We start from the raw sequence: 27,991 nt of genomic DNA on the forward strand, positions 1-27,991 counted from the left end.
TTTGCAACAATCAAATTAGTTCTCATCAACCAACCTTGAAGCCTATAAAAGGAACCCCAAGCTCTAGCAAAAATCAAAACTTCAAGTGCTAAGAAAATCCACCACTTACATACATTTACATACTTGAAAGCTTCTCAATCGCAAACAAAAGATTCAGTTCATCTTTCCTCTTCAAATATCATAATCATTCCACTGAACTCTTTATTCAATAATCTATTCTCAAACACGAGTTGAACATACTTTTATTCTATCAATCCCTTTAAATTATTATCGTGTAAACTCAAGACTGTAACGCTTGTTTATAGTTTGAGTAGTTTGTAGCAAATCTTTTTTATGGTTAAAGGTGAATTGTAAAATTCTCTCTAAAAATTGATAAGTGACATGGTTGAATTATTTTATGTGTTGAAATAATTGTTGTAACCGATTAAGGTTGATCTAAACAAAATTGTGTAAAATCAAGAACGTTATCTGTTTAAACACTTAGTGAAAATTCTTATAGTTGTGAGGACTCGACGTAGCCCGAATTGGGGGAACCATGATATATATCATTGTGTGACATCTCTTCTATTATCTCTATTTACTTTCAGTGCTTTTGATTATCAAGTTAAATAGATAAGCTAAATTGTTGATTTTAACTAACAAAATATGTTATCCATTTTCTGTTTTTAGAACCTAGAACGTTATCCGTTTTCTGTTTTCACAATCAAAATCAATCTTGAATTATTTTCTTAAAATTTTAACAGAAAATTTTAAATAGGTGAATTTACAATTGAAACTCCATTTCTTATAAATTCACATTGCTACTTCAATTCCAATCTATATTTATACAAAATTGTGCATTAGAGATTATAGAGGACACTAATTTAGAAATAGTTAAATCATGAATTATGACTTGACTTATATTTTTATCATGAGTAAGAATGAGATATTATGAAAGTGATGCATTGATTTGGACTAATTGACTTCTTTAATCTCAACATTCAACTACAATTTGGTTTCAAAGAAACCATTATAAATTCCCATTACACCTAAAGTTTACATGTTTAGGGAAAACTTCAATTGCAAAAAAAATAGTAATAAAAGTCTTATGCCTCTACATGTACATATATTATAAATATAGGTTATGATTGCTCAAATTAAGAATGAAGAACTTGAATGTATAATTTATTATTTTTTTATGAATGCTATTAAATTATCTTGGTAGTTGAGTGATCAATTAAAATATTTAACCAATGAAAACTTACGAGGTTGAAAGGTAAAAGGATACCAATTATTGTTGCAACATAAGCGAAAAAATGTTATATTCAGAAGTTATAAAAAAAATTAATATTTACTAATATTACTGTCTAAAAAATTTGTTCATTTAAAAAGGATTTAGTTAAAAAAAGAAAAGACAAAGACCAGACAAAGTCTCCATCATGTGTCCTATAATATGTTACCTTGTAAGTTCGTTGTCTAAAATGGGCCGTGAGTCCAAACTATTGACCAAAGTGGACCATATCTAAGCCCATAGCATTTTTAAGCCAAGGAGGGAAACTAGGGTTTCCAATTCGTCGTTTATATACTTCATACACGTGTGCACCGGTGTGGTGCAGTGCAGTGCAGCCTTCTCTGCCCTCCCAAAAAAAAAAACTGAAGAAAAAAATCCAAAAAAATTTAAGTATCTCCGCCGTATCCCTCATCCGTTCCGATCACCGGCGGGTTTATCATTAGTCCATTTACACGCTCAAAGAAGAAAAATCCCAAAAAAAAAAAATTGAAATTAATTTTCAATTTATATCTTTTTTGAGAACTGTGAAGTGGTTCGGTTAGGGTTTAATTTTTATTAATTTATTATTATCATCGATTTGAAGTGGTGATGGCTCAGGTTCAGGTTCAGCATCAAACTCCCGCCGCCGTGTCGGCTCCTTCGAACGGCGTGGTTGCCGCACCGAACCCGAACTTCGTTACGACGTCATTGTACGTTGGTGACCTTGACCTAAATGTCAGCGATTCTCAGCTTTACGATCTGTTCAATCAGGTTGGCCAAGTCGTTTCGGTTAGGGTTTGTAGGGATTTGGCTTCGCGTCGTTCACTTGGTTATGGTTATGTTAATTTCAGTAACCCTCAGGATGGTTAGTTTCTTGTACCTTTTGAATTGTTTATATGTTACTATAGTTTAATTCACTTTAAGTCGTTCTGAATTGTGGTTAATTTTATATTCTGTTGTTTATTTAGCGGCTACGGCTTTGGAAATGCTGAATTTTACTCCACTGAACAGCAAATCCATTAGGGTTATGTATTCTCATCGGGATCCTAGTATTAGGAAGAGTGGTACTGCAAATATTTTTATCAAGGTGCGTTTTCTTTTCTGTTTTACATTATCTAGAAAATAACATTAATTAGTAGAGTGTATAGGTAGTTTAATCTATGGAATCAATCCTGGAATTTTATGCATATAATTGCAAGGACTGAAGCTGTACAAACTTAGGGATTAATCTGAAATAGAGATGATTTTAAACACTAGGTTGCTATATAGTCAGCAACGGCCTGCAGCCGCGATCGTGCCACGGTTGTCTGGCGCTACGTAAAATGCCGCTGTGTGGCAGATTAGGGTAGCAGCCTTGATCGAGGCTAATTCTCAGAGAAGGCCAGCTTTTTCTGTGAAGCAGTAGTTCATGCACAGGAAAATGTCTTAAATGCCTTTAACTATGGTTGTTAGGGGCACACGACCGCCTCCGGCTGGTTATTTTCGTTACAGTCATTGTTCATTGGTCAGGTCTGCAACTTGGTTTATTGAAAACGCTTTGCATAACAAGACCCTAAAAAACACTTATATTTTTTAATCAATAATACACAATGATTTAATTAGTAAAAACAAGTATAAAATGATTTGTTTATTTTTTTAAAACAAAAAAATATTTGTTTATTGCTTTTAGATGCTGGAATCATGGAATTTCTGTTTATATTATGTTTGAAATATTAGTAGCAATGACATTTTTTCAAGTTATGACTTCTGAACGTTTCTTTAGTTTTTGAATTTTTCTATTTTTTTGCCTTTATACGTGTATGGTATCAATTGCTTCTAGATGTTCCCTTAGACTTCGGCATAGCAGCTTTACTGCTACCTGCTACACTGCTATAGCGTTTTGAGGGTTGGCCGCTACGCTATCTGCTACTGACTACATGGCTAGATTGTGTATTTACTTGATATATTTAAGTAGTGGTTTGGAAACATAGTGTTTGTTTTATATTATATCAATTGATTGGACTAATTGAGTCTGATAATTTTGATAATTGTGTTGGTGGTGCAGAATTTGGATAAGACAATTGATCACAAAGCTTTACATGATACTTTTTCTACTTTTGGACATATTTTATCTTGCAAAATAGCTACTGACGGTTCGGGTCAGTCTAAAGGTTATGGTTTTGTTCAATTTGACACTGAGGAATCTGCTCAGAATGCAATTGATAAGTTGAATGGCATGCTGATCAATGATAAACAGGTGTATGTGGGTCATTTCCTACGTAAGCAAGATAGAGATAATGTTTTTAGTAAGACAAAATTTAATAATGTCTACGTGAAAAACCTATCTGAGTCATTCATGGAAGATGAGTTGAGAAAAGTATTTGGAGAGTATGGCACCATTACTAGTGCTGTTTTGATGAGAGATGCAGATGGTAGGTCAAAGTGTTTTGGTTTTGTCAATTTCGAAGATCCAGACGATGCTGCTAATGCTGTGGAGGCATTGAATGGAAAGAAATTTGACGACAAGGAGTGGTATGTGGGAAAAGCTCAGAAAAAATCTGAACGGGAGCTTGAGCTGAAAGGTCGGTTCGAGCAGACTGTTAAGGAATCTGTAGACAAATTTCAAGGTGTAAATTTGTATCTCAAGAATTTGGATGATTCCATTAGTGATGAAAAGCTCAAAGAAATGTTCTCTGAGTTTGGCACAATTGCTTCATACAAGGTTGGCAATATGATTCTTTTTACTGATATATCTGTATTAGTCAAATCTTTATTTTTGTGGCAGAATTTGAACAATTAGGTTCTTTTCACTCATACTGCAGATTATGCGAGATCCAAATGGAGTCAGTAGAGGATCAGGATTTGTTGCATTTTCAACTCCTGAGGAAGCATCAAGAGCTGTAAGTATAAAACTGTTACTGGCTATTGTATTTATGTTGTTTGAGGAACTATACCATTAACATAACATTTATATACAAATGTTGCGGTACTTTTGTAGCTTGGAGAGATGAATGGTAAAATGATTGCCAGCAAACCTCTTTATGTTGCTGTTGCACAGAGGAAAGAAGATAGAAGAGCAAGGTTACAGGTAATATGTTTGTAATTGTGGGTCAGGAATCACTTTGGTTCTTTTATGATTTTACTGCTATTTTTAAATACAGAAGTCCCTCTACTAATACTTGTGAATATCTCTGTCTGATCATTGTATATTTCCATGTGTGAGACATATACTTTGTTCAGTCACATAAATCATCTCTTTTTTGATGGTTAACCAAAATTATCCTTGTTAACCTGAAATTTTTAATTATTTGATTCAATAAATGCGATACTCTACATCGTTTGATCATTATATCTTGAGGCTTCAAGAGGCTTATCATAGGGATGCAACCAATGTGTACCTCTTGCTGGTGGAGGTACCTGAACCTCACATACTCTGAGGGTTATTATCCGTTGCAATTGAAGCGTAATGTACAATGGCCTGGATGCTGGAAATTGATTGCTATTGCCTAGTACATTACCTGAGTGCATATTTAGTGAAAAAAAAGTCGAGTTTAACTTAGTATAACTTGAAATCTATAGAAGGTATATTCCTAGTTGAACCACCTGACTTGGTCTCTTTTAAAAAATTAAACAAATGTACATAAAGCTCAATATTTAATACAAATTGATTGCATTGCATGCTTGTTATTAGATAGTTACATGAAGTATTTATGAATTATATGACAAACTTTCCACCAATCCTATATATATTTTCGAATATAGTTCATTAGTTAAAGAATAGTTTTTGACACTATTTGTGTTTGTTTTAATTTCTTGTTATCTTTATTCTTTGACATTTTGTTTTTCTGTAAAATAATAGCTAGGATTGATGTGACTTTTTCCATATAATTCCTAAAAAGCACTACTTCATAAAATATTAATAGCTTGCATGCATTGCAATTAAGTTTTTTTAAACATGACATTATTTTCACTGTAGGATGGTCAAAAACTATTTCATTTTTTTTAGTGTAATATGTTCATGTAATTAACTATTTTATTAGAGATCTTTGTATTGCAGTTCTGTTCAACGGGTGGCCTATTAGTTTTACCAATTGCTCAATGCCTCGATTGAGTTGATGGCCGGACCGGGTTTAGTTAAATTTATTTGTTTGTTACTATTGTCAACCCATCACATAGAACATTTCCCTCACATATAACATTTCCCTAAGTCTATTTAGTGCCATCCATTTTTAATTTTACTCATTTTAATGGTTTATCATGAGACGATGATGATGATGATTAGAGGGCTATTTCTAGGTTCTTAAGTGATAAACGTTAAGGAATCTTAAAGAAACTTTTGCATTTGTGTTGTAGCCATTTTTCACTGTAATTACTTACTTCATGCAGGCACAATTTTCACAAATGAGGCCTGTTGCAATTACACCTTCTGTTGCACCCCGAATGCCACTCTACCCTCCTGGTGCTCCTGGTCTTGGACAACAATTTATGTATGGGCAGGGGCCTCCGGCCATGATTCCTCCACAAGTAATTACTATCATGCTTTTGCTTGCAAATTAAGCTGTTATTTTATTGATGCAATGTTTTAGAAATTGTTTTACTTGTGAAAATCATATTTCACATTAGCATGTAATAAATTCATGTCTGTGTGCCTTAAATTTTGTTGTACTTGTGAGCCTGCTCATTTTTGTTCATGTAATTCTTTTGCAAAGTTGTGAACAGGTTATATTTGACTCTAATGTCTCCTTCATATGGTGCTTGAGATCAACAGTCTCCATCAGATTAACATACCATTTCTAATTTATTGGCATATTTATGCAAATAACCAATTTAGATGGAAATATATCAGTAATCACCCCTCCAATAATAATTCCAGGCTGGATTTGGATATCAGCAGCAGCTTGTTCCTGGAATGAGACCTGGTGGTGGTCCGATGCCAAGTTTCTTTGTTCCAATGGTTAAGCAGGGCCAACAAGGCCCTCGCCCAGGTGGGCGCCGCGGAGAAGTTGTGAACAGGTTATATTTGACTCTAATGTCTCCTTCATATGGTGCTTGAGATCAACAGTCTCCATCAGATTAACATACCATTTCTAATTTATTGGCATATTTATGCAAATAACCAATTTAGATGGAAATATATCAGTAATCACCCCTCCAATAATAATTCCAGGCTGGATTTGGATATCAGCAGCAGCTTGTTCCTGGAATGAGACCTGGTGGTGGTCCGATGCCAAGTTTCTTTGTTCCAATGGTTAAGCAGGGCCAACAAGGCCCTCGCCCAGGTGGGCGCCGCGGAGCTGGTCCTGGTCAACAACCCCAGCCGCAAGGGCCAATGATGCAGCAGCAGGTCTGCTTATGCAAATATTCTCTTATGATCGCTCTTATCTTTTTTCTTTGATGTCAGGTTACTGATAAAAGGGCTCTGTTTTTTTCTCAGATGATTCCAAGGCAACGCATTTATCGCTACCCTCCTGGCCGCAACATGCAAGATGTCCCTCTTCAAGGAGTTGCTGGAGGAATGATGTCCGTCCCATATGACATGGGTGGTCTTCCAATCCGTGATGCTGTAGGCCAACCAATGCCCATTCAGGCTTTGGCTACAGCACTCGCGAATGCTCCCTCCGAACAACAGAGGACTGTAAGTCCTGTTTCCGAACATTGTTTTTCAGTTCTCATTCAATCGTACTGATATTTTTCCATGTATGGTCAGATGCTTGGGGAGGCTTTGTATCCGCTTGTAGATCAGCTGGAACATGATGCAGCAGCTAAGGTTACTGGCATGCTTTTGGAAATGGACCAGCCTGAAGTGTTGCATCTGATTGAATCACCAGATGCTCTCAAGGCCAAAGTTGCGGAAGCCATGGATGTGCTTAGAAATGTTGCTCAACAACCGGCAGATCAACTAGCCACACTCTCTCTCAATGACACCCTTGTGTCTTAGATCCTATTAATCAGTCAACAGGAATCCTTAAATCAATCATATCACCCGTTTGTTTTTGTCGTTGTCTTTTAGATTGATGTTAGTCAGTACTACAGAAGTTATTATGTTCTTTGTACGTTGCTTTTTATTTATTTTTGTTTCCGCCGTGTTTTAGGATTCCAACCCTTGGATTTCTTATTATTAGCTTTATGGATTTATGGTTTGCGTTATTTCCCCCCAATATTATATCCCTCATGAATGAAATATAACAAACAAAAAAATATTAGCTTAAAAATTAAGTTGGTGAATCTGGTTGAAAATTAAAATTAAAAATATTAATTTTTTAGGTATTATTTTTTTTAGAGCAAGTAGTTCATTGATTGTAGTACTATTAATTGACTGTTTCAGTATTTTTTTTCTTCTTCATTTTTGTGCTTGCACTGAACACTGGTCAATGTGACGGGCTGGTCTAATTATTTTGAGGAAATCAAATTATTTTTTTAACTTTTTAATGTCCGAACAATGTATACTATTACTACTGGTGTTTAGTTGGTGTAATGAATCTGAAGATTACCTTTATGCATACTCATTTTTCTCTTTTTGTCGTCTTTATTTTAAGCTTCGGTTAAGAAATGACCCAATTTAATTTTCCTCCATCTTGCATGATCAATACTAATAAGCCCATCACTTAAATGTTTGGAGAGGTTATTCTTAAGTTCGTTGCCGCTGACGTTAAAATGCACGTCCTCAGTCATCTTTATGCCAACTTTGTTCAACAGAATAGTAGAGGGGACGGCAGGAAGAGATTGATGTTTATAAGTTCGAAAATGATAAGGTTTAATAATGAGTTTTGTTAACAAATGTCTTTTAACATGTTAACATGTCTTGTTAGGTCTCTCATAATCCTTTTGAGAGTATAATTTTTGAGACGATTTAAAATGTTCAACAAAATGTTTTGTTTAGATGCTTTAATAAAATATTTTAAAATTCCTGACATTTTATTTAGCTGTTTTTTTTTACCTGAAATGGAAAAAAGAATATATAACATTTCTTTATTATAGAACTTGGGTTAATTAGAACCTTAATCAAGTCATGAGATTTTTGGGACCTTGATTCCATGCTGTAGGAAAATAACAGACTTTTACGTAGTAGGCAATCTTGGCATTAATTTGAGATCGAATAGTATAAATCACACATATAAAATTAATTTTAAATCGTTTCAACGGTTGATAGAGATTGAACGTGGAAAAGCAGTAATTATATCATACAATTACTTGAAGGGGATAATTCCAATCAAAATTTTAGTTTAGTTGAAAATAAGTTAAATTGAAATAGACTTTAAACAAATAAATAAATCTGGTTTATTTAAAAATGCAAAACTTAAGTGTAATTTTTTATTTGTTAAAGGATTTATTTTTAAGTTGAAACCTATTTCATATTATCATATTTAAATAAATAATTTGATGTCTTTTCACAAATTATCGTGTAAATAGATCAATAAAATTAAAAAAAAAAATTTAAAATTTAATATCAACTATATGAGCTTTAGGTCATCTAACTTTGTTATGTGATTTTTAATTTAAATTATATTTTATAATAATACATTTAAAGAGATTTATTAACTTTTGTCAAAAAATATATATTTGCTAGTATACTTCAAATATTAAAAAGTTTAATAAAATTATAATTTAAATGTAATAATGTACTTAACCACATAAGTTTGGTAGACCTAGAAAAAAAAATTGTCTCATTCTTTTATCTAAATAATCTTCTAAATTTTTTGACCTTATCTAAATTAAATAGGACTGGTCTAGCCTAATTCTAAGGTGGACTAATACATAAGTTCCTATATATCATGTGGCCATATTTTATCTCTCATTTTTATGATTAAAATTGTACTCTCATATATTAACAATGAATTTTATACATCATTCATTAAACAAAATTAAGTGATTTTGAGCTCTCCATTATATCAAGAAATATATATAGGAATAATGATCTCTTTGCTCAGCTTTAGTTCTTCAAAAATAAAGTTTAATAATTACATTCTCACAAAGAATAAATAAATAACTTTTTATGCAATAAATAAAACAATTCCTGTTTGTTCAATAAATTGGGCGAAATAAAAGCTTTCCGACTTTGTTTTTGGTAAACAAAATTCTTTTAAACAATTAAAAGACAAAATGTATATGGACCATTGTTTTAGAGTATCCACACACACGTGACAAAATATTATTTTGAAGCACACACTATATTTATTACTTTTTATTATTTTGTTTTTTCGTTAAATATTTAGTTGCCTTGGTTACATCGTTTTTGCTGCTTGTTTTAGTTTCTATGTTTTTGCTTTCCGTATTATTATAGTATTTTTCTAATTTATAATTTTTACTTTCTTTTCTTGCTTATTGATTTCATTGTTTTTTAGATTTTCATATAAAGAAACTGTATTTCTCATTTTCAACTTCCCAAATATTAGGAAACTATGTACATATACAGGGAAAGTATATAAGTAGCAGAAAATATAACCAAGGAAATGAATTAACAAGAAATTCTAAAAACACTAAATTTGGTTCAAAATAAGAATTAAGAAAATAGGTAAAAAATGGATAAATTCAATTTTTTTACTATATTTTGTAATTTATCTTTTTTAAGTTCTTTTCTTGCTTCTTGGTTTCATTGTTTTTACGTTTTGTTGTAAGAAAAAACTGTATTTCTCATGTTCACCTCCCCAAAATAACATGAAACTACATAGATAAGGAAATTAAATAATAGAAAGTAAAAAGAAGGTAATGAAGTAACAATAAAATCTAAAAACAATAAATTGGTTCAAAAAAAGAATAATAAAAGAAAAAATAGGATAAATTAAAAATTATTACTATACTTTCTAATTTATCCTTTTCCATTTTTTTCCAGGCTTCTTGGTTTCATTGTTTTCAGATTTTCTTGTAAGAAAAACTGTATTTCTCATGTTAATATTCCCAAAATGTTAGGAAACTACATAGATAAGGAAATTAAATAATAGAAACCATAAACAAGGAAATGAAGTAACAAGAAAAATATAAAAACAATAAAATTGTTTCAAAATAAAATAAAAGAAAAATAAGTAAAAAAATGATAAATTCAAAAATATAGTAATAAGGAAAAATTTAGAGATAAGTTATTTATTTTATATTTATTTACACGAAATCAAAAATTATAATAAGTATGTATTTTTTATAATAATTAAGATAGGAGGGAGTACCATCTTATTTTCTTCGAGATATTTATTCTTACTGGGGAAGATTCAATCAGTGTAGATGGGTTTTACAAATTAGGTAGAATATAATTTATGATTGGTCGATACTATAAAGTATTTATAGACTTTTTACTAATAGGTATAATTAATCTAAAGGTTCTTGAGCTATTCGGATATTTTTAAACTTAAAAATTAAACTTATAATTACATCTCTAAATTTGTTGTTTTAATTGACAATATCAATTCCATGTTGAACAAGAAGAAGTTATTGCTTAGAAAACAAGTAACTCAATAATGTTATTTAACACTACTAGTGGTATCATAATATTCCAATAAATCATTATTTTTCTTTATATTTGTTTTATTATTAGGTATTATATTTGGTAATATATCTGAGACACGATGATATATTTGGTGGTTTTGGATGTTATATCTGAGTGTGTGGTACTAGTTGTCTCAAATTATGTTTGTGTAATAACCAGCTCTTCCTTATAGGAAAAACGTATAGTTTGGTTGATACTCCATTATGTATAGCTAGATGTAATTTAAATGCTGAGAGATGATTTTTAACAAATCTCTCAATTTTAAAACATGTTGTGTATTTTGAGGTACACTTGTTTATTTTTAGTCAACAATATCGGCTAGCCTCCTAACTTTTATCCTTATGTCATTTTGACATTTCCTCTTTTCGAATGTTGTATAAGCTTGCATGTGTATGGTTATTTATATCATTCGAGTCAAATTCTACGTGGATCATTTTCATGAGTGGTATTTTAAACTATACTATTTTGTGTCATTTTATTATTGTTTGCAACTAGAAGTGATAATTGATTAAATTGAGTTAGGTTTTGTAAGATTTGGTTTTACCTTACTTTGACTCATTATCTATTATAGGTTTATTTTTAAGATCTACTATAACCTTTTATATCTCACCTATTATGTGATTTTGATTGCTATTTCTCTCTTACCTTCTAAGTATGAGTTAATTTTGTGAGAAAATTTCACTTCAAAAGACTATATTAAGTGAGAGAGTCTCATGATTTAAGTATTAAATTGATTATTTTTTAATTACTTAATGTGAGGCTTATAATATGTTCACTTCTTTAAGAGTTGACTACACAACTACTTTCACTCTATTTGCACTGATTTGATGGTAGTCTTTCGCTCTTTGAGAGCTTCACTAACCTTTGAGTACTTTAATCTAGTCTATAGGTATATTTTTTTCTCATAATCTAATTCTCAATAAAAACATCAAGTGTTATGACTTAAGCACGTGAGGAGAGCAAAAAGCAAGTGAAACACATCAATATTTTCTCTATAGCAGTTGCACACATCCATCAATATTCCATTATGTCTACACATAGTATTTTTTGTAGCCAAATTCTTAAAGAAAACACCAATTATTAATTTTTAAATTTATGAAGAGAGTTTAATCTAAAAGCCTAGTACATTAAGTTGAAACTTAGATACCACATTAATAATTTTTTTTATCTACTTAACGTCGACTCATAACACATAACTTTTGCAACTCATAGAGACATTGTCTTTCGTTTTTCTTTTCACCCTCTCTCCCTTTTGATCCCTAGTTGTGTAGGTGCATCAAAGACAGAGGCATATCTAGGTATATCTCAAGGCTATAGGGTAGTCTTTTATGCGTCTAATTCTCAATAAAACACCAATTGTTATGAATTTAATTTATAAGGAGTATTCAACCTAAAACATATTATCTAATTGATTGTGGTCAATTCACTTAAATGACTTGGTTGTTGTTTTATGCTTGTAACCTTTAGGTGCCTCAACATCTCGAATCAATTACCTAACCATTTGTCTCAATTTTGATTTTGCTTTGTTTTTTAGTGTGCATAGTAACAATAATTTATAAGCATTGCATTATGGTCAAACTTGTTACAAGCGCATATCCTGGTCACTCTATTTTTTCTTATAAATTATGAGATTGTATTTATTGCTTTGAAGAGTTGTTTTGTTTTATTAAAAAAATAAAGCAAGAAAGTACTAAGAATTATTAATAATAATAAAATAAAAAAATGAAGTGAACTTGACAAGTGAAAGCAAGTTGTCTGGTGCTATACTACTTTACATGTGGTCTGATTTCTCATGTGGTTTGTGGTTTCACCGTTCAAATGAGTAGTCACTTCATTTTTATTTTATTTTTTATAGTTAGGCCAATTAATGATGGCCACTGGCTAGTTTCTTTCCAAGAAAGTTCATTTTTTATCTTTCAAATGTGGAATAGACAAACTCATCTAGCTCTCTCGAAAATACATCTTTTATGTCTTTAAATGTAGTAACTTCATTAATCTATTTATCATTATCTCTTTGTCACATTTTGCCATTTACAACAAAATTGAACAATTCGTTTGTCTTTTCTATTATTTTGTTTGATAGCTATGAGAAGGGTAAAAAAAGAGACTAACTTTTTTAAAGCGAGTCTTGTGTATAAAAGTATCACTATGTAAGCTTAGTGTTCCATTTACCAAATTTACAACTTGAAGGAAATAAACATGTTCATTGTTGAATCTAAGGTTGTTTTTTAATGCCCAAATCACCCAAATGAAGTTTGATTAAAACGGACCATATTAATTGAATTATTCATTCTTTTTATTGGTCATGCTAAAAAAATATCCAGTTATCGAAAATCAATTGTAATTTTTTTGAGATTTTAGGTTTCAAATTTTTGCAGGTACTTCAAATGAATTGTAAAATTAGGAGAAACTCTTTTTTGGGTAAAATAGGGATTACCTAACCTTTAATTAGAGATCAAACAAAAGTGTAATTAGGAGAGTAATTTAAAAGTTTAATTTTGATAATTGTGTTTTGTACTATTTTATTTACCACCTCATCATGTTTGTAAAATAGTTTCACTTTAGGGACTAAATCAATAACAATTTCATTTTGTAGATACAAAAATGTATTTTTTTTAAGGGACAAAAACCATACATCATGAAATTTACATAAACTATTTCCATATTTAAGTCTATGTTTTTTTAATTATTATAATAATGTAGTAAAGTGTGTAGTCAGTTGACAATTAACTAATTTCTTCAACATAATAATATTTAAAATGCGGTTTCTCCTTAACATTGCTCAAAAATAGTATTTTTTTTAATGTAATTGAACAATAGATTTTTTATATAATAATTTATTTTATTTTTTGACTGATTAAGCTTTTTATTAGACTGATTAAGTTTTAATTTCTAATATAACTAGATATGTTGTAATCATGGCACTTAATGCTTGTAGACTTTTCTTTTTATATAAATATTCTTTTAAAAAAACGATATTAATTTATTTATATGGATAGAATATATCGATCAAAAATAATATAAATTCAAAGTCAATAAAATCGAAAAGATAAAACCTTAGAATAAATTTACAACATTTCAAACTAATAGCATAAATTAGCAAAAAAAAATTATAAATGTAATAAAATTGAAGTGTATGGTATTTACTCATTTGTTCATATTTATAATATTTACGATACTAAAGTTAATTGATTGAATATGTAATGTATCAAAGTAAAAATTTAATATGAACTAAACTAACATCGCAACATAACAATAAATCAAACAACGTTCCACTGTTATAACAGACAAAACAACTAAACATTCAGATAATGTATTTTCACATAAAATACGAAGAAAAAAAATTAAATTTACAATCGAACTAAAACTGAAAAAATGTAAACTCTAAATATTTTTTGCTGGAAGGCGGTTGGTTGTATAAACTCATTTAGTCTTTTATTTGTTTTACATTATATTATATATTTTTTAAATATAAATGGCACTTAATGATTTTACTATGAATACTTTTTAGTTTTTGAAAATTAAAATGATAAAAATTGTTAATGAACATATTTTTAGCAAAGGTTGTTAATAAACTTATATAAACAGTTGAGGTTTTTTTATATAATTATTTATTTTTTATATTTGATAAAATAAAATAAAATATTAAATATATATTTAGATGATGTGAAATATCAATATCACACGATAATACCTGTCAGTTACACATCATTTGAAAACAATAATTAAGAATATAAACATAATATAAAAAGATAACAGAAATAAAATTTATATTTGAGTTAAGTAGAAAAATAATTCTAAAGTTTATATAAATTGTATTTATATTTACTTTAATATACAATTCGCTTAGAAAGTAATATTGAATATTTAAATTATTAAAAATATAAAAAAATAAAATATAATCGAGATAGAAATTAGTATTATTATAGACTTTTTAATGAATAATGTAGATTACAAAATAAAAGTATTCTCTAATTTTCACTTGTCAAATACTTATTGATAAAATAAAATTATGCATAAGTTTCATGTTCTATCTCTACTTTTCTGCTAATAATTTAAATTTATTTAATCATAACATTTTTTATATAATGTATGATAAATAATTAAGGAATCAATTCAATACAATTTTTAATTAAAATGATTTTTATATTATTAAGTAAATTATTAAATGATCAATAATTCATGAATTTAATATAACATTCAAAAGTAATATTTATATCAATCCATTCAATGTAATATTCAAGTGAATTACATTAGTTTATTGACAATATTCATAATAATAAATATTTAAAAAAATATTATTATTCATGTTATCATTTTTAAAATATAATTAATTGTAATTTTAATCCTTTTATTTTTACCAATTTATAAATTCAGTTCTCCTAATTTCAAGTCACACAGTTTCTTCATTTTGATTTTTAATTAAAAAATGACGATTTGACCTGTTTTAAATATTATATTATATTATACGATGATGTATAATGATTAACGTCCATAAAATCACTATAAAATCCTTTAAAATTTTAACTTTTCAACTTCAAACTTTTTTATTTATGTAATTTAATTAATGACATATAAATAATTAATATTCTATATCATAAAAACATAAACTACATCATTTAAACTTTATCAAATCATCATTTTTTAAATTAAAAAATATGATAGAGGGACTAAAAGTGTCGTTTAAAAATAGAATGATCAATTTTGTGAAAGTATAAAAATAGAGGTAGAAAATTATAATTAAACCTTTAAAATAATATATATATATATATATATATATATATATATATATATATATATATTTGGAAATACAATTTAAAATATTAATGATTTGTTAGCTTATTTTTTATTTATTAATTCAATACATTCTGCTATTATAAAACATTTACATTGATTTTTTTAAGATAATATTTAGATTGAATGATAAAAAATATTTACTATAGTTTATCAATGACCTAAAAATAATTACCTAACACAAATTTTCAAAATAATTATAGCTTATAATGTTATAGCATAGTATATATAGTTTTTTTTTTTTTTTTTGACAAAATGTTATAGTATAGATATACTCTCCTTATACGCAATATAATTATTAAATAAATACATTTATTTTATTCATTAAATATCTATTTTATTTATTATTAATTTTTTTCTTTCTTATATCCCTCAATTTAATGAAAAATGTCATCGCATATACTAAAGTTTGAACGATAAGTAAATAAGTTCTCATGAATAATTATTATATCTAGTGGTCAAACTTAGCACTTCTGATCGATTTAATGGATAATATTTTACTTAATTAAAATTCATTAATCAAATTAATTTTTAGATTATAAAAACTAAACTAATTTGATAAAACTGATTGTATATTTTTTAACAAAAAAAAAAAAAAACTTCTCATCATTACATAACTTTTTTATTGTTTTCATTTGTTTTTACTCGTTGTGTTTTATAATTAAGACTTGTATATTGAATTTATTTTCACAAAATCGATGTTAATATTTTAAACAACTATGAGACCTATAAATATTTAGGTCTTAATTTTTTTTAATAATAATTATACTATTTCATGTATACAAAAAAGTGACATTGAGACCTTAGTAATATGACGATCTAATATTATGTGACATCATCATATTATATTATGTCATATCAATATACATAGTTACATATATAATATGAGAGATTAAAATAATGAACATTTTGAATTATAAGAATTAACTTTAATTTTTTATAAATAATGAGCATTTTGAATTATAGCGACTATCTCTAATTTTTTTTTAAAAGGAATAAAACCAAAATCTGATCTTATTATAGATACCAAAAATATAAATTATAAAAAAAATAAATGAGATTATTATAAAAAAAATTAAATAAATATAAAATATATTAAAGATATACTTTAAAATATACATATTTAATTCTTGATTCTACCGATGATCGTATAATGAATTAATTATGAGAAACTTTTTTATTTATAGAAAGATAATTTAGTAGTTAGGGCGAGATATTAAATTCTTGATTCTATCGATTGTTGTTATATAGTGAATTATTTATGAGATATTTTTTTTATATAAAGATAATGTAGTAGTTAAGATGAGAAGTTAAAAATAATGAGCGATAAAAAAGTCGATAAGTGAAATCATACTTTTAATATATTACTAAATACTTCAAAAAAATATTATATATTTTTTGTTTGACAATAATTATGTAAAATATGTACAGAACATTAGTTGCTTAACAAAATTGTGTAAAAATTATAAAGTAAATTGAAAATAAAGTAATATAAATATGCGTAGGTATTATGAATTGTGATAATACACATAAGGTGCCAAAAATGTCAGAATCATGGAACACTTTCGATATTCGCTTAGAGGATCCATATTCCAACAAATTAATGGTTCCATTGTTATTGTTATTAAAAGGGACCATCAATCGATGAATTGTTAATCCAAGGGATCAAATTGGATAGACAACAAGAGGTTGTTTCAATGGCCAACACAACATAATATTAAAAAACTACACCTAGTGGAGACACATGGAAACCAAAGTAATTAAGTAACCCCGTTTTGAAGGGTTATATAGGAAAAGAAAGAAAGCACAAAGATGACCAAATTCACTAGAGAATAAAATAAGATACCCATCATTTGTGCAATGGCACACACCACCGTTTAACTCTTTTCAAGAAAAACAAAAAATGCCAAAGAATTTTATCATTTTTTTAATAAGCATGTTATATATATAACAATTATCGTAATTTAATGATAATTAATATTAATCAAAACCGGAAATTTGTATAGAAAAATTGTAAAAAATTTGAAATGTATCTCTATTAAATTAGTAATGATAATTTTTATCATTGATTTTATTTTTTTTATTACTGTACTACATTTATATAAGAGTACGAGTTTAAATTTAAATTTTTAGAGTAAAAAATTGAAATGAAACGTAAAAAATCGTAAATATGAGTTTGAATTTGTATTTTTTATGTTGTTTTTCTTTGATTTTATCAAAGTAAGAAATTAGAAATTTAAGTGAAAACGGGATGCAAAATAAATAAACTATAAACACCTTTGTGAGTATTGAGTCTTGATCTAACCTTAGTGAGCCCTAGAGTTCATGTCATATATATTATATAACAAAAAAAGGAAAAACAAGAATATATATATATATATTAAATAAAATTAAAGAGGTTATGGTGTGATGGTGGAACTACCCTTGTAAAGGTGGTACAGGGCTTTAAGTTCCATGTCTTCACACCTCTTTAAAGCAAAGTAAAATTCATAGATAAATTGGTTGTATCTCATCAAATGCACAAAAGCTATTTGTGCATCATCACAAACAGGCATGCTGCAGGCATACATTAACACTTTTGCTAAATTTCACCTAAAACTGCACGGACTTCAAATTTTGGGACCCTAGGATGTTTCACATTTGGTTCATTTTTTTATTATATTTAATATTCAAGCAACATTTTACCAAAATAGGGGATATATCATTATCATATATGAGACAAAGACAAAACAAAAGAAAAAGTCCTTAAATAGTTAGTCAAATTTCACACAGTCTAGCACCAAGATTTTTGACACAACATATTGAGAAAGAAGTAATAATGCATGTCATATCCTTGTGGACTCTATACATTATTATTTTTATTGCTAAAGCCACGTGTATTATTTTATTATTTTTATTTTTATTGAAAAATCAGTTGAATCCTAAAGTCACAAAAAATAAAAAGAAAGGAAGGGTATATATGTACATATGCATTATATAAATGTGAAGTGGATGGTATAAAAGAGAATGGGAGAAGTGGGGTGCTTGGCGTGAAGGCAATTGAAACAAAGTTTTTTAGAAGTGGGGATGGTTCTTGTTTTGCCGTGAGAGTTTTACGCTACTTTTTAATTCAAATGTAACTTGTGATATTGTATAAGTTTCTTTCGTATATACATATAAGTTATTTAAAATATTATAATTGTATTATTCAAAATCCTCGCCAACAACAATTATAATTGAATTCAATCTCAACGGTTAATTTTTACTAAGTTCGTAGATATCTTTTGACCGAGACATAAGATTTAATATTTTGAGGTTCTAAAATTCATTTAAGAAATTGATGTTTTAACAAAATATATATTTTTCTATAGTCTAGTACGTATAAAATATGTACCATCATTAACTTTTTTTAAAGGAATTTGACCACACTCTTAAAGGTACATTTATATGTTAATTGCTTCATATCATATTGGTCAACATATATTAATACTCGATAGTACCATAAAAATTACTCTTAAATAATATTTTATCTGTTTTAAAATAAATGTTGTTTTAACATATATAAAATATTTTCAAATAATTTTTTTTTGATTTTATTTGAAAATATTTTATATATGTTAAAATTGTTATATTCTATTATATATTTATAACAATGATTTAATAATCAATGATTTTATAAAAATTGTAATATTGTTTTTATTTATTTATTTACAGTCTTTCTTAATCTGTATAAAAAATTTAAAGATCAACATTTATTTTGAAACAAAAGTATTGATGTATATTTAATTTTACAATAAAATTAATCAAATCACATTTACCGTAATTTTGCAAAAACCACCCATAATAAATCAATTGCATTTATTTTATTTTTTTTAGAAAACCACATTGCATATTTTATGATATAGCATTATGTAAGTTTCTTTTGTTTGAGGTCACAAAGTAGAGGAAGATGCATTTTTTATTTTCATAAATCAAAGGACCCATACAATACAACAAACATCACCACCTATTTGGTAAGCTGCCAAACAAGGGCAGTACAGCAGGCACCATTTCAGCCCTAGTCACATTTTACAAAGGATCCAATTTCATTTTACAAACTAATCAAATATTTACCAATTAACTTTATTAATAACTTTTTTTCTTAATATTAATAATAATAAAATATTTAATCATCAATACGAATGAAAGACGTGTCTCACTGTTTGACACAAATACATTAATTTATATTTTTTAATTATTATCGATGTCAACGTCGTTTCTGATTTTTATGTCACTATAATTATTCATTTATTAATTGATAAAACTTTATACTTATATTATAATTATAATAATTAATTTTAATTAGTATAGAAAGTAAATATATATGATTCATTGATTGTTTAAAGAGAGGCTGGTTGTGTCTCCACCTCGAAGGTTATATGACTTTTGCACACACTCTATTCTCTCTCTTCTCAATTGGGCTGTTTTTGTAAATTGAAGATTACTACCTCTTTAATTTAATCTCTCCTCAAATTTTTTTATATTTTTTTTCTATCTAATTTTTTATTTTTCTGAAACATATATCATTTCTTCATCCACCAACAAGCAGCAACAACACCACCACCTCTTTTTTTTCTTTCTCTCTTTTCCATTCCATTTCTCACTATCCTCTCTCTTTGTTTTTTCCCTTTCCCCAGGTGTGGAAAAAACGAGAGAAATTAAACAACATGGGTGTGGGTTGTTTTCTTGTTTTTTCAGTCATTCTCATCCATTGATTTTCTCATAGATCTGGTTTGTTTCATTTTCATCTGGTAAGTTTTTTTTTTAAACTTTTTTTATTCATTTTCTTTTTGGTCTGATCACTCTCTGGTTTGCTTAGATTCAAAAAGCTATCAAAGTTTGAATTTTTATGGGTTTTTAATTTTTTTTCATTTCTAGGTTTGGTTGGAAGAACATCAGTTTTTTTTCCCAAAACAATTTAGGGATTTTTTAAACATGATGAAGCATAGTTTTTTTGTTGGTCGTAGAATTGTTTAATCCAGCCTGGTTGTGGATTGCTATATACCCAATTCGGTGTTGATATGATTTTGCTGATTTTGGCAAAAATCTTAATTTTTTGCTTTGTTTTATAAAAAGAGTTGACCATATGTTTTCTTCTATAGCCATTATTGTTTATTTCTGGTGGTCTTGTAAATTATTTTTAATACTAATGTATTGACAATGTTGTTAGTAGTTTTTTGTTTGTATTGATTGTATAGTTCATAAGAGTCTGCTAATGGTGTTATTGATTGTGATTGTAATGTTTAGAAATGCTCTCATGTTCTCCATTGTGAACTTTATGCTTATAAAGTTTAAGTACATTAATTTTTTTTTATTTATAATTATGGCTTTATTAAGTTGAAGTAGGCTTGTTTTGTTATCTTGTGCTATAATATAGAAGAACATAGCTTTTTTATTCTTGATTACTTCTGTTGATATGTAATTTTTTTTATCTGACAAAGATAGAGATGATTCATTTTTTGACCCTCATTGTTGTTTCAACTTTCAGTTATAAGTCTTGAGATTGAAAAAATGTTCTTTGTTATCGCACAATGTGATGATCTTAGTTACTCGTTATTGTTGTGTTCATATTGCAATAATCACAAAATTCGGTGTGACAATTTACAAAGAGCACCAATATAACGCTGAATCCCTTCGGTTATTGCAATTAAAAGAAAAATATTCAATTGTGGCTGTGGTGCGTCATTGAGAAAATCAAAACTTTTTGAAAATAGAGTAACTATTGCTTTAGAAGTAGAAATTAGAGTCCGAGTGGCACAACTCATCTTGAAATGATTATTCCAAACCAGGTTTTTTTTCCTGATGATCACTATTTGATGTGACATACAACATTTTAGTGATAGTGAGTTTTTCAAGTTGTGTCCGTTTTTAATTTTAATTTTAATGCTTACTGATCACTTGTGTTTTTTGTTGGACAGATCAGCTAAACTTAGTGCATCACTTGCTGTTTTATTGAGGAAATCTTTTTGAATATTTAACTGTATTGAGTTGGGAAGCTTATACATTTCTCAATGCAAGGGCAGAGAGGCACAATTGGTTCCTCGACTGAAACCTTTGAATTTGATTGTGGAACTACATCAAGTACTGCTGCAGTTGATCAGCACATTTTCTGGAATAACATGCGGACTCCTGCCGACAATCGATTACCCGAATTTATACTTTCCCCCGGTGATATAAACCCATCTCAAGGGAACTCTGTAAACCATACATGGCAGAATTTGAGCGGATGGAGCTTAGGTGAGCCAAGTTCCAGCAATACACAAAATGATGTTAACAACAACGAGCTGAAAAGGGAGCTAGGGTTATCACCTCCGGTAAATGCTGGCGCTATAGCTGGTTCAAGACTAGAAGAAAGACACTTTGAACCAACCAACGCATTTTCACTGGACAATCTCAATTCAGGTCCTATGTATATGTGTAACTCCAATGCTCATTTGGTGCCACAAAATCTCAACTTAAATGCTGCTTTAGTAGATAATGGCAGTGATAATAGCTATCGTGTGGAAGTTGAACATCCTAACATGACCAAGTCTAGCGGTCCAATAAATGAACATATGCCACCTCCTATTAGTTCTGGTTCTTTTTTGCTTCCTTCTGGAAGTAACACCATTTTTGTCGAGGATACCGACGGTAGGCCGGGTTGTTCTCTAGACTCTCGCCGTGTATCTTGTAAAAGAAAGGCGATTGAACAGAACGCTGGACAATCTTCGGATGGTGGAAGTTCTAGCTATAGTCAGCATACAGATGGCAGTGCTTGGAATGCTCTTCCTACTACTCAAGATTATGCAGGGAGCAATTTTAACAGATCTGCATTGGCAGAACAGGTGAATGCAAGACTTGGCCTGAGTGTCGGGGACGGATCATCTGGAAGCATACCCGAGTCAACTGTTGCAGGAAGCTCAGAAAGCTTCCACCGAAATTTTCGTTTGAGGATAAACCCTTCAAGCCAACCAATTTCTCTTCCTCCCCCCTCATTCTCAAGTGGGAGTGTGATCAGAAATCCTAGTGTTCCTTCGTCTTCTCCAATATTGCAAAGGTTTCACCCCATCGACAATTCTCTTGACTTGAGGTCGGTACCACCGGTTGATGCCATGCTTCCTCAAAGCCAGCCCCTTTTAATTCATGTTCCCGCTTTACCAAGGAGCGCACAATCGGTTAGGTGGAGCGGTGGTTCTAGCTCGGCAAACAACCATTCCTCAAACTCAGTTATATGTGTAGATAGGGATAATCAACCGCATGAGGGAGCAAGCACAAGAAGTATGCCTAGAAACATTTTAGAACACCCGGTTTTCGTACCTGCAACAAATGTAAGAAATGTGGCTCGAAATCCAACTAGACCTTCCGGTAATGCAAATTTAAGTATTCCAGGAAATGTTGCTTCATCATCACGGACTGGACCAAATCCAGCTATGAATCCGTCGTCTGTCTCGGCGTGGGTTTCCCGTCCTAATCCTCAGCAGTATCCGCGCAGGTTATCTGAATATGTCCGTCGGTCCTTGTTTTCTCCTGGTTCTGAAGCCGGAAGTTCAAGCAATAACTATTCTACCTTGCGCGGTGCGTCTACTTCTTCTGAATCAAGAGGACCGCCATCTGGGGTGAACCCAGGATCATCTTCATGGTTGGAGAGGTCAGCTGATAGTGAATTTGGAATTCCCTATTCGTTAAGATCTTTGGCTGTTGCTGGTGAAGGAAGTAGTAGACTTGTATCCGAGGTCTGTATTCCCTTCTCTCTTCTCTTTCATTATTATTATAGCAAATATGATTATACTTATGTGATTGCTCAAACATCATGGTAGGTTTAGTTGCATTGCTTGAGTTGACTTGCCACTTTGGCAAAAAAAGTTGTCGAAAATTTAACTTGTATTTGTTGTTTATATTCTCTTGCCTCATTCTGACGACAATTTCCATGTTTTGTTCATATAGCTGTGTAACACTTTCAAGTTGCAATATTTTATTATCTTTTATGAATAACTGTTTTCTTGGAGTTGACATTTTGTATATTTTGTGCAGCTCCGCAATGTGTTGGGCCTCATGCGTAGGGGTGGGAACCTGCGGTTTGAGGTTAGTTAGTTTTATTTCAAATTAGCTGTATATGTTGACAATGCACTCATGTCGAGTAAAGCTTTCTTAGCATTTTTATTACTGATTTATCAACCGTTCCGTAGTGTCGTAGAAATGGTTCAATTCTAATTCATTATGGAGCAAACAATATGTCTACTTGATCTGTTTAGCTTTAAGTGTTGAATCGTCAAGTTGGCCCTATCACTCCTCCAATGACTTCTCATTTATTCGTTATTCTGATCAGACTTGCACTTGTTATTGCAAAGATATTTTCAGTTCTTCTGTTAGAGATAAATCCTAAATAGTGTTTATAAAACCTTACGAGTCGGTTTTCATTTTTCAAGCGTTGACTTATGTCCAACTCGAATTCTAAGATGATATCGAAGTCTATCCTAGAGCCATTAACTCGACACTATTGAGAAAAATCCAGTAGTAATGGGTTTGAGGGGGTGCATCGAGAAAAGAAAATTCAAGTCTGGATAATGCTTAATTAGAGTTTACAGAGCTGAGGCAATCGCACCTTACAAGCTAATTTTTTTTTTCTTTCTATTTTGTTCTCTTTGGATCTTCCCTTTTAGACGGAGCTTTAACGTGTTACGGATCTTTAGGTCATAGTCTAGATATCAAGTGTTTGAAGGGTCCATAAAATTATTTAAAGCTATAACACATGAGCATGATTTTTCTCTATCAAAATTTGTGGGATGGAACTTATAGTCACTATCCAACTTGTTTCCATTTTATTTCTGAGCCCAACAATGAAAGTGTTCATAACTATTTTATGATGTTACCCAAGCTCCAAATACTTTAAAAAGGAAAACATACATTTTCTTTATAAAGTTGTGTTCAAAAGATCATGACTTTATAAGCGTTTTAACTATATACAATGTAGCACCCTCACCTCTAATTGAAAGTGTGTCCCGGTATCCCGCATCAACATGACACCGACACGTTAGTTATATTCAATTAATTCATTTTCTCAAATTATTACCGGTGTCGACATATCAGTGTTGTGTTTGATGTCTGCATCAGAATCTGTGCTTCATAGGATAAACATATTCTTAACTAGAAACTAGATATTTGTCAGTCTTTTGAGAGACCTAATCTAATCTCATTGAACATCATATGTGGGTACCATTCAAATTTGTATTTTTCAATGCACTTCTGTTAGCATACTGCTTGGAATCCAAGAAACTTTTGGTTGTTAAACTAATGTTTAGGGTGAATTTAAAATCCCTTATAGACATGCCTTTGGATGCTTTATCTGCTAATCTGGACCTTATTTCTCAGTTTTCTGCTTTGGTCTATAATACATTCTCCCTTGTTTTGATAGAAATTATTCGTATAATTGCATATGAAGGTTTCTTGGTTTTAAGTTTCCAGGTGTAGGGGGTCATCGTGTGTGGCCGCCCTTGATCAGCTTGTTCCATTGTTGAAAGCACAATAAAATTATATGAATTGTTGTGTGATCATCTCATTTAGGTTGTGTATGAGCTATGACTTATTATATTTATACTAAGATCTTGTTTTAACACTTGTGTTTTGATTTTGTGATAGGATGTTATGATTCTTGACCATTCAATGTTTTCTACCATTGCTGATATGCATGATCGACACAGGGATATGCGGCTTGATGTTGATAACATGTCTTACGAGGTAAAAAAAACTAGTTTCAACATTGCATGCATGTGTTAATGAAAATGTATAATACTCCTCTATCTTGTGCGGGTCCCTTATTACGCAACATTTGTGAATATAATAGGAGTTATTGGCTCTCGAAGAACGCATCGGAAATGTGAGTACAGGATTGAATGAAGAGACCATTATGAAACATTTGAAACAGAAGAAATATTCAGCTGAATCAGATTTTCAGAATGAAGCAGAACCCTGCTGTGTTTGTCAGGTAAACAAAACACTACTTGCTGTTTTTCTGTCATTTGCATGCATGTTCACATGTGGTCTTGTTCTTACAATTTGAATTATGTGATAACACAGGAGGAGTATAAAAACAACGATGATATCGGATTGTTGGATTGCGGACACGATTACCATACCGACTGTATTAAACAGTGGCTAATGCATAAGAATCTCTGTCCAATTTGTAAGACAACAGGCTTGGCAACATGATGAAATTTGTCTTAAATAATTCTATTTTCTATCTTATAAGATGAACATAGAGGTCAAGAAAACTGGCACAATTAGTCAGGAAATTCTGCTTAATTGAAGTTGAAAGTTTCTGGTGCCTTTGTTACTTATTATTAAATGGCCCTTAAGAATTAGCCAAAAAATTATTTTTTATCATTTTTTTTTGTTTATTTGTGGAAACCAATTATCTCCAAGTTAAGATGACACACATGAGATGATTGGTGTTGGATACAGGAATATTTCTTAACTTTTGTTTTACATTTGGGAATTTTTTTTTACATTGCTCATTATATTGCTCTTATTGGATTCATGATATGATTGATGTATGGATTAAAATATAGACAAGGTAAATTAGACATTAAAATGGTTTAATGGCATGAAGCTGATAGGCCCCATTATGCATGTTTATAGTTAGACATGGCAAAGGGTAGGTCGGAGGCGGATTTTGCATCTTCAACTTCTACGCCCGTTCCCATTTCATAGCGGGTGTAGAATTTAGGCTCCCATCTCCTCCTGTAATGGGTTCGGGTTTCTCCGTCCATACTCTCACCCATTCATATATATATATATATATGATTATAAATTTAAAAATCATATTTATTATAATTAATAAAATAAAATAATTGATATTAGACAATAATAAATTAAATATTTTATATAGAGATAAAATTATAATTTTTAATATTTAATATTTAAAAATATTAAGTATATTTAATATGTATATGTATATAAAATTTAAAAATTATATTAATATTACTTGTGGGGCGAGTTCGGGTACGGGTGTGGGATAAATATCACTTACTATTTTTAAATCTGTCTCTGTCCTCGAATTTTAATTTTGGAAAAAATTAGTCCCTGCATTCATTCAAAGCAAGTTTTTTTCGTTCAAATCAAATAGATTTGAGTGGATATTTGCGAATGCGAGTTATGTTATCATCCTTATTTATAGTAAGAACAGTAAAGAATGCGAGTTATGTTATCATCCTTATTTATAGTAAGAACAGTAAAGAGTGTTTCTAGAAAACTACAGTTACGTCTGAAAGTACATATCTAGACGACAAAGAAATCATGTTTTTGTCTGGAAGTATATATATTTTGAGGGTAATTTTTTCTTCTTTTATTTTTGGATATCTACTTTCGAAGTGAATGCGGGAGTGGTGAGAAATAAATAATTGGATCACATGCGACAAGAATGTGATATAAACTTTCTCCACTCTCTAAATGACTTTGGATGCCATCCAAAAAAAATCATTTTGGGCTGTTCGAAAGTATACTTCTGGAAGGATTATTCTGTCTGGACGCATATTTTCTAGATCATGTATGGTTTTTTAAAAGGTCAATTTTATAATGCACAAGGGAGTTAATTCTCAAATTTACTTTTACATTTAAATTAATAAGTCTCACTACTGAGTTAAATGAGATATGATGAGACTTATTAATTTAATAGGAGAAAATAAATTTAATGTATAGTGCAAAACTATTTTATTTCTATACATTAAAAAATACAATTTTTTAAAATGTAGGAAGCAGGAAAAGTTGTCAGAAGACAAGAAGTGAGGAAAGTTTAGTATTGAATTAATGGGATTTAATCATGATAGAATTGAGATAATTTTTGTGTGGTTAACGGAGTTTTGGCTAGGATGATCCATTCCCTATTTTTTTGTTCATGTTGATTTTTCTATTAGAAGCAGTATAAGATTTATTATTTGACCGGAAGGAATTATCACCTTCTAACTTAGATAGTACTTTCTCTATTTTTTTTATAGGAGACAATTAAATTAAAATTTGATCAATAAAAGTTGATATATGAGTTAGATAGGTTAATTTTTGTTGACCAAATTATAACAGAATAGATTATATCGGAATGTGAGCTAGATTCATAACACAACTTTTAGAACATATATGGGGTCATTATAAAAATACTTGAGAATGTCCTTTAGATTTAAGATAAAGAGGACATCTTCAATGAATCTTTTGAAGAAGCATCAAGTTTTGCAAGTTGGTCCCTCGATTCATTACCCTATCTCAAAGTATGATGAAACACAACAAGTCATTAGTCAATAAATAAGTTTGTCGATGTTAGAGGTGAAGGTAGCATAAGAATAATACGGGGAAGTCTCTTATGCAATTATATTTAGAGCAAGTGTATAATCATAATCATAATCATAATCTAAAATGATATCACAATATCTGACATTTCAAGCAACCTCCAAACTCTATAGAATGGCAAGAAACTTGGCCACAATATTAGTAGCAGCCTCACACAAACTATA

The 27,991-nt window shown here is 29.8% G+C and overlaps 2 protein-coding genes across 3 annotated transcripts; both read left to right on the forward strand.

Annotated features, from left to right (window-relative positions):
• The first annotated feature begins 1,712 nt into the window (after positions 1–1,712).
• On the forward strand, positions 1,713–7,363 carry LOC101502456 (polyadenylate-binding protein 2-like). Its single transcript, XM_004498987.3, has 9 exons — positions 1,713–2,114; positions 2,218–2,336; positions 3,294–3,950; positions 4,051–4,128; positions 4,227–4,316; positions 5,615–5,752; positions 6,396–6,572; positions 6,663–6,863; positions 6,936–7,363. Exons 1-9 carry the CDS (start codon positions 1,859–1,861, stop codon positions 7,164–7,166), a joined length of 1,947 nt encoding a protein of 648 aa, XP_004499044.1. The 5' UTR covers positions 1,713–1,858; the 3' UTR covers positions 7,167–7,363.
• Positions 7,364–19,905: 12,542 nt separating this feature from the next.
• Positions 19,906–26,005, forward strand: LOC101503203 (probable E3 ubiquitin-protein ligase RHG1A). Of its 2 annotated transcripts, none has more exons than XM_073367565.1 (6): positions 19,906–20,266; positions 21,439–23,227; positions 23,526–23,576; positions 25,131–25,229; positions 25,336–25,476; positions 25,569–26,005. In XM_073367565.1, exons 2-6 carry the CDS (start codon positions 21,527–21,529, stop codon positions 25,698–25,700), a joined length of 2,124 nt encoding a protein of 707 aa, XP_073223666.1. In that variant the 5' UTR covers positions 19,906–20,266; positions 21,439–21,526; the 3' UTR covers positions 25,701–26,005. The 2 variants fall into 2 exon arrangements, with proteins under 2 accessions (XP_073223666.1, XP_004499047.1); XM_004498990.4 differs by having other exon boundaries at positions 19,907–20,266; positions 21,434–23,227.
• Positions 26,006–27,991: the final 1,986 nt, after the last annotated feature.

Source organism: Cicer arietinum, chromosome 4 (assembly GCF_000331145.2).
Source record: "Cicer arietinum cultivar CDC Frontier isolate Library 1 chromosome 4, Cicar.CDCFrontier_v2.0, whole genome shotgun sequence".
Classification (NCBI taxonomy): domain Eukaryota; kingdom Viridiplantae; phylum Streptophyta; class Magnoliopsida; order Fabales; family Fabaceae; genus Cicer; species Cicer arietinum.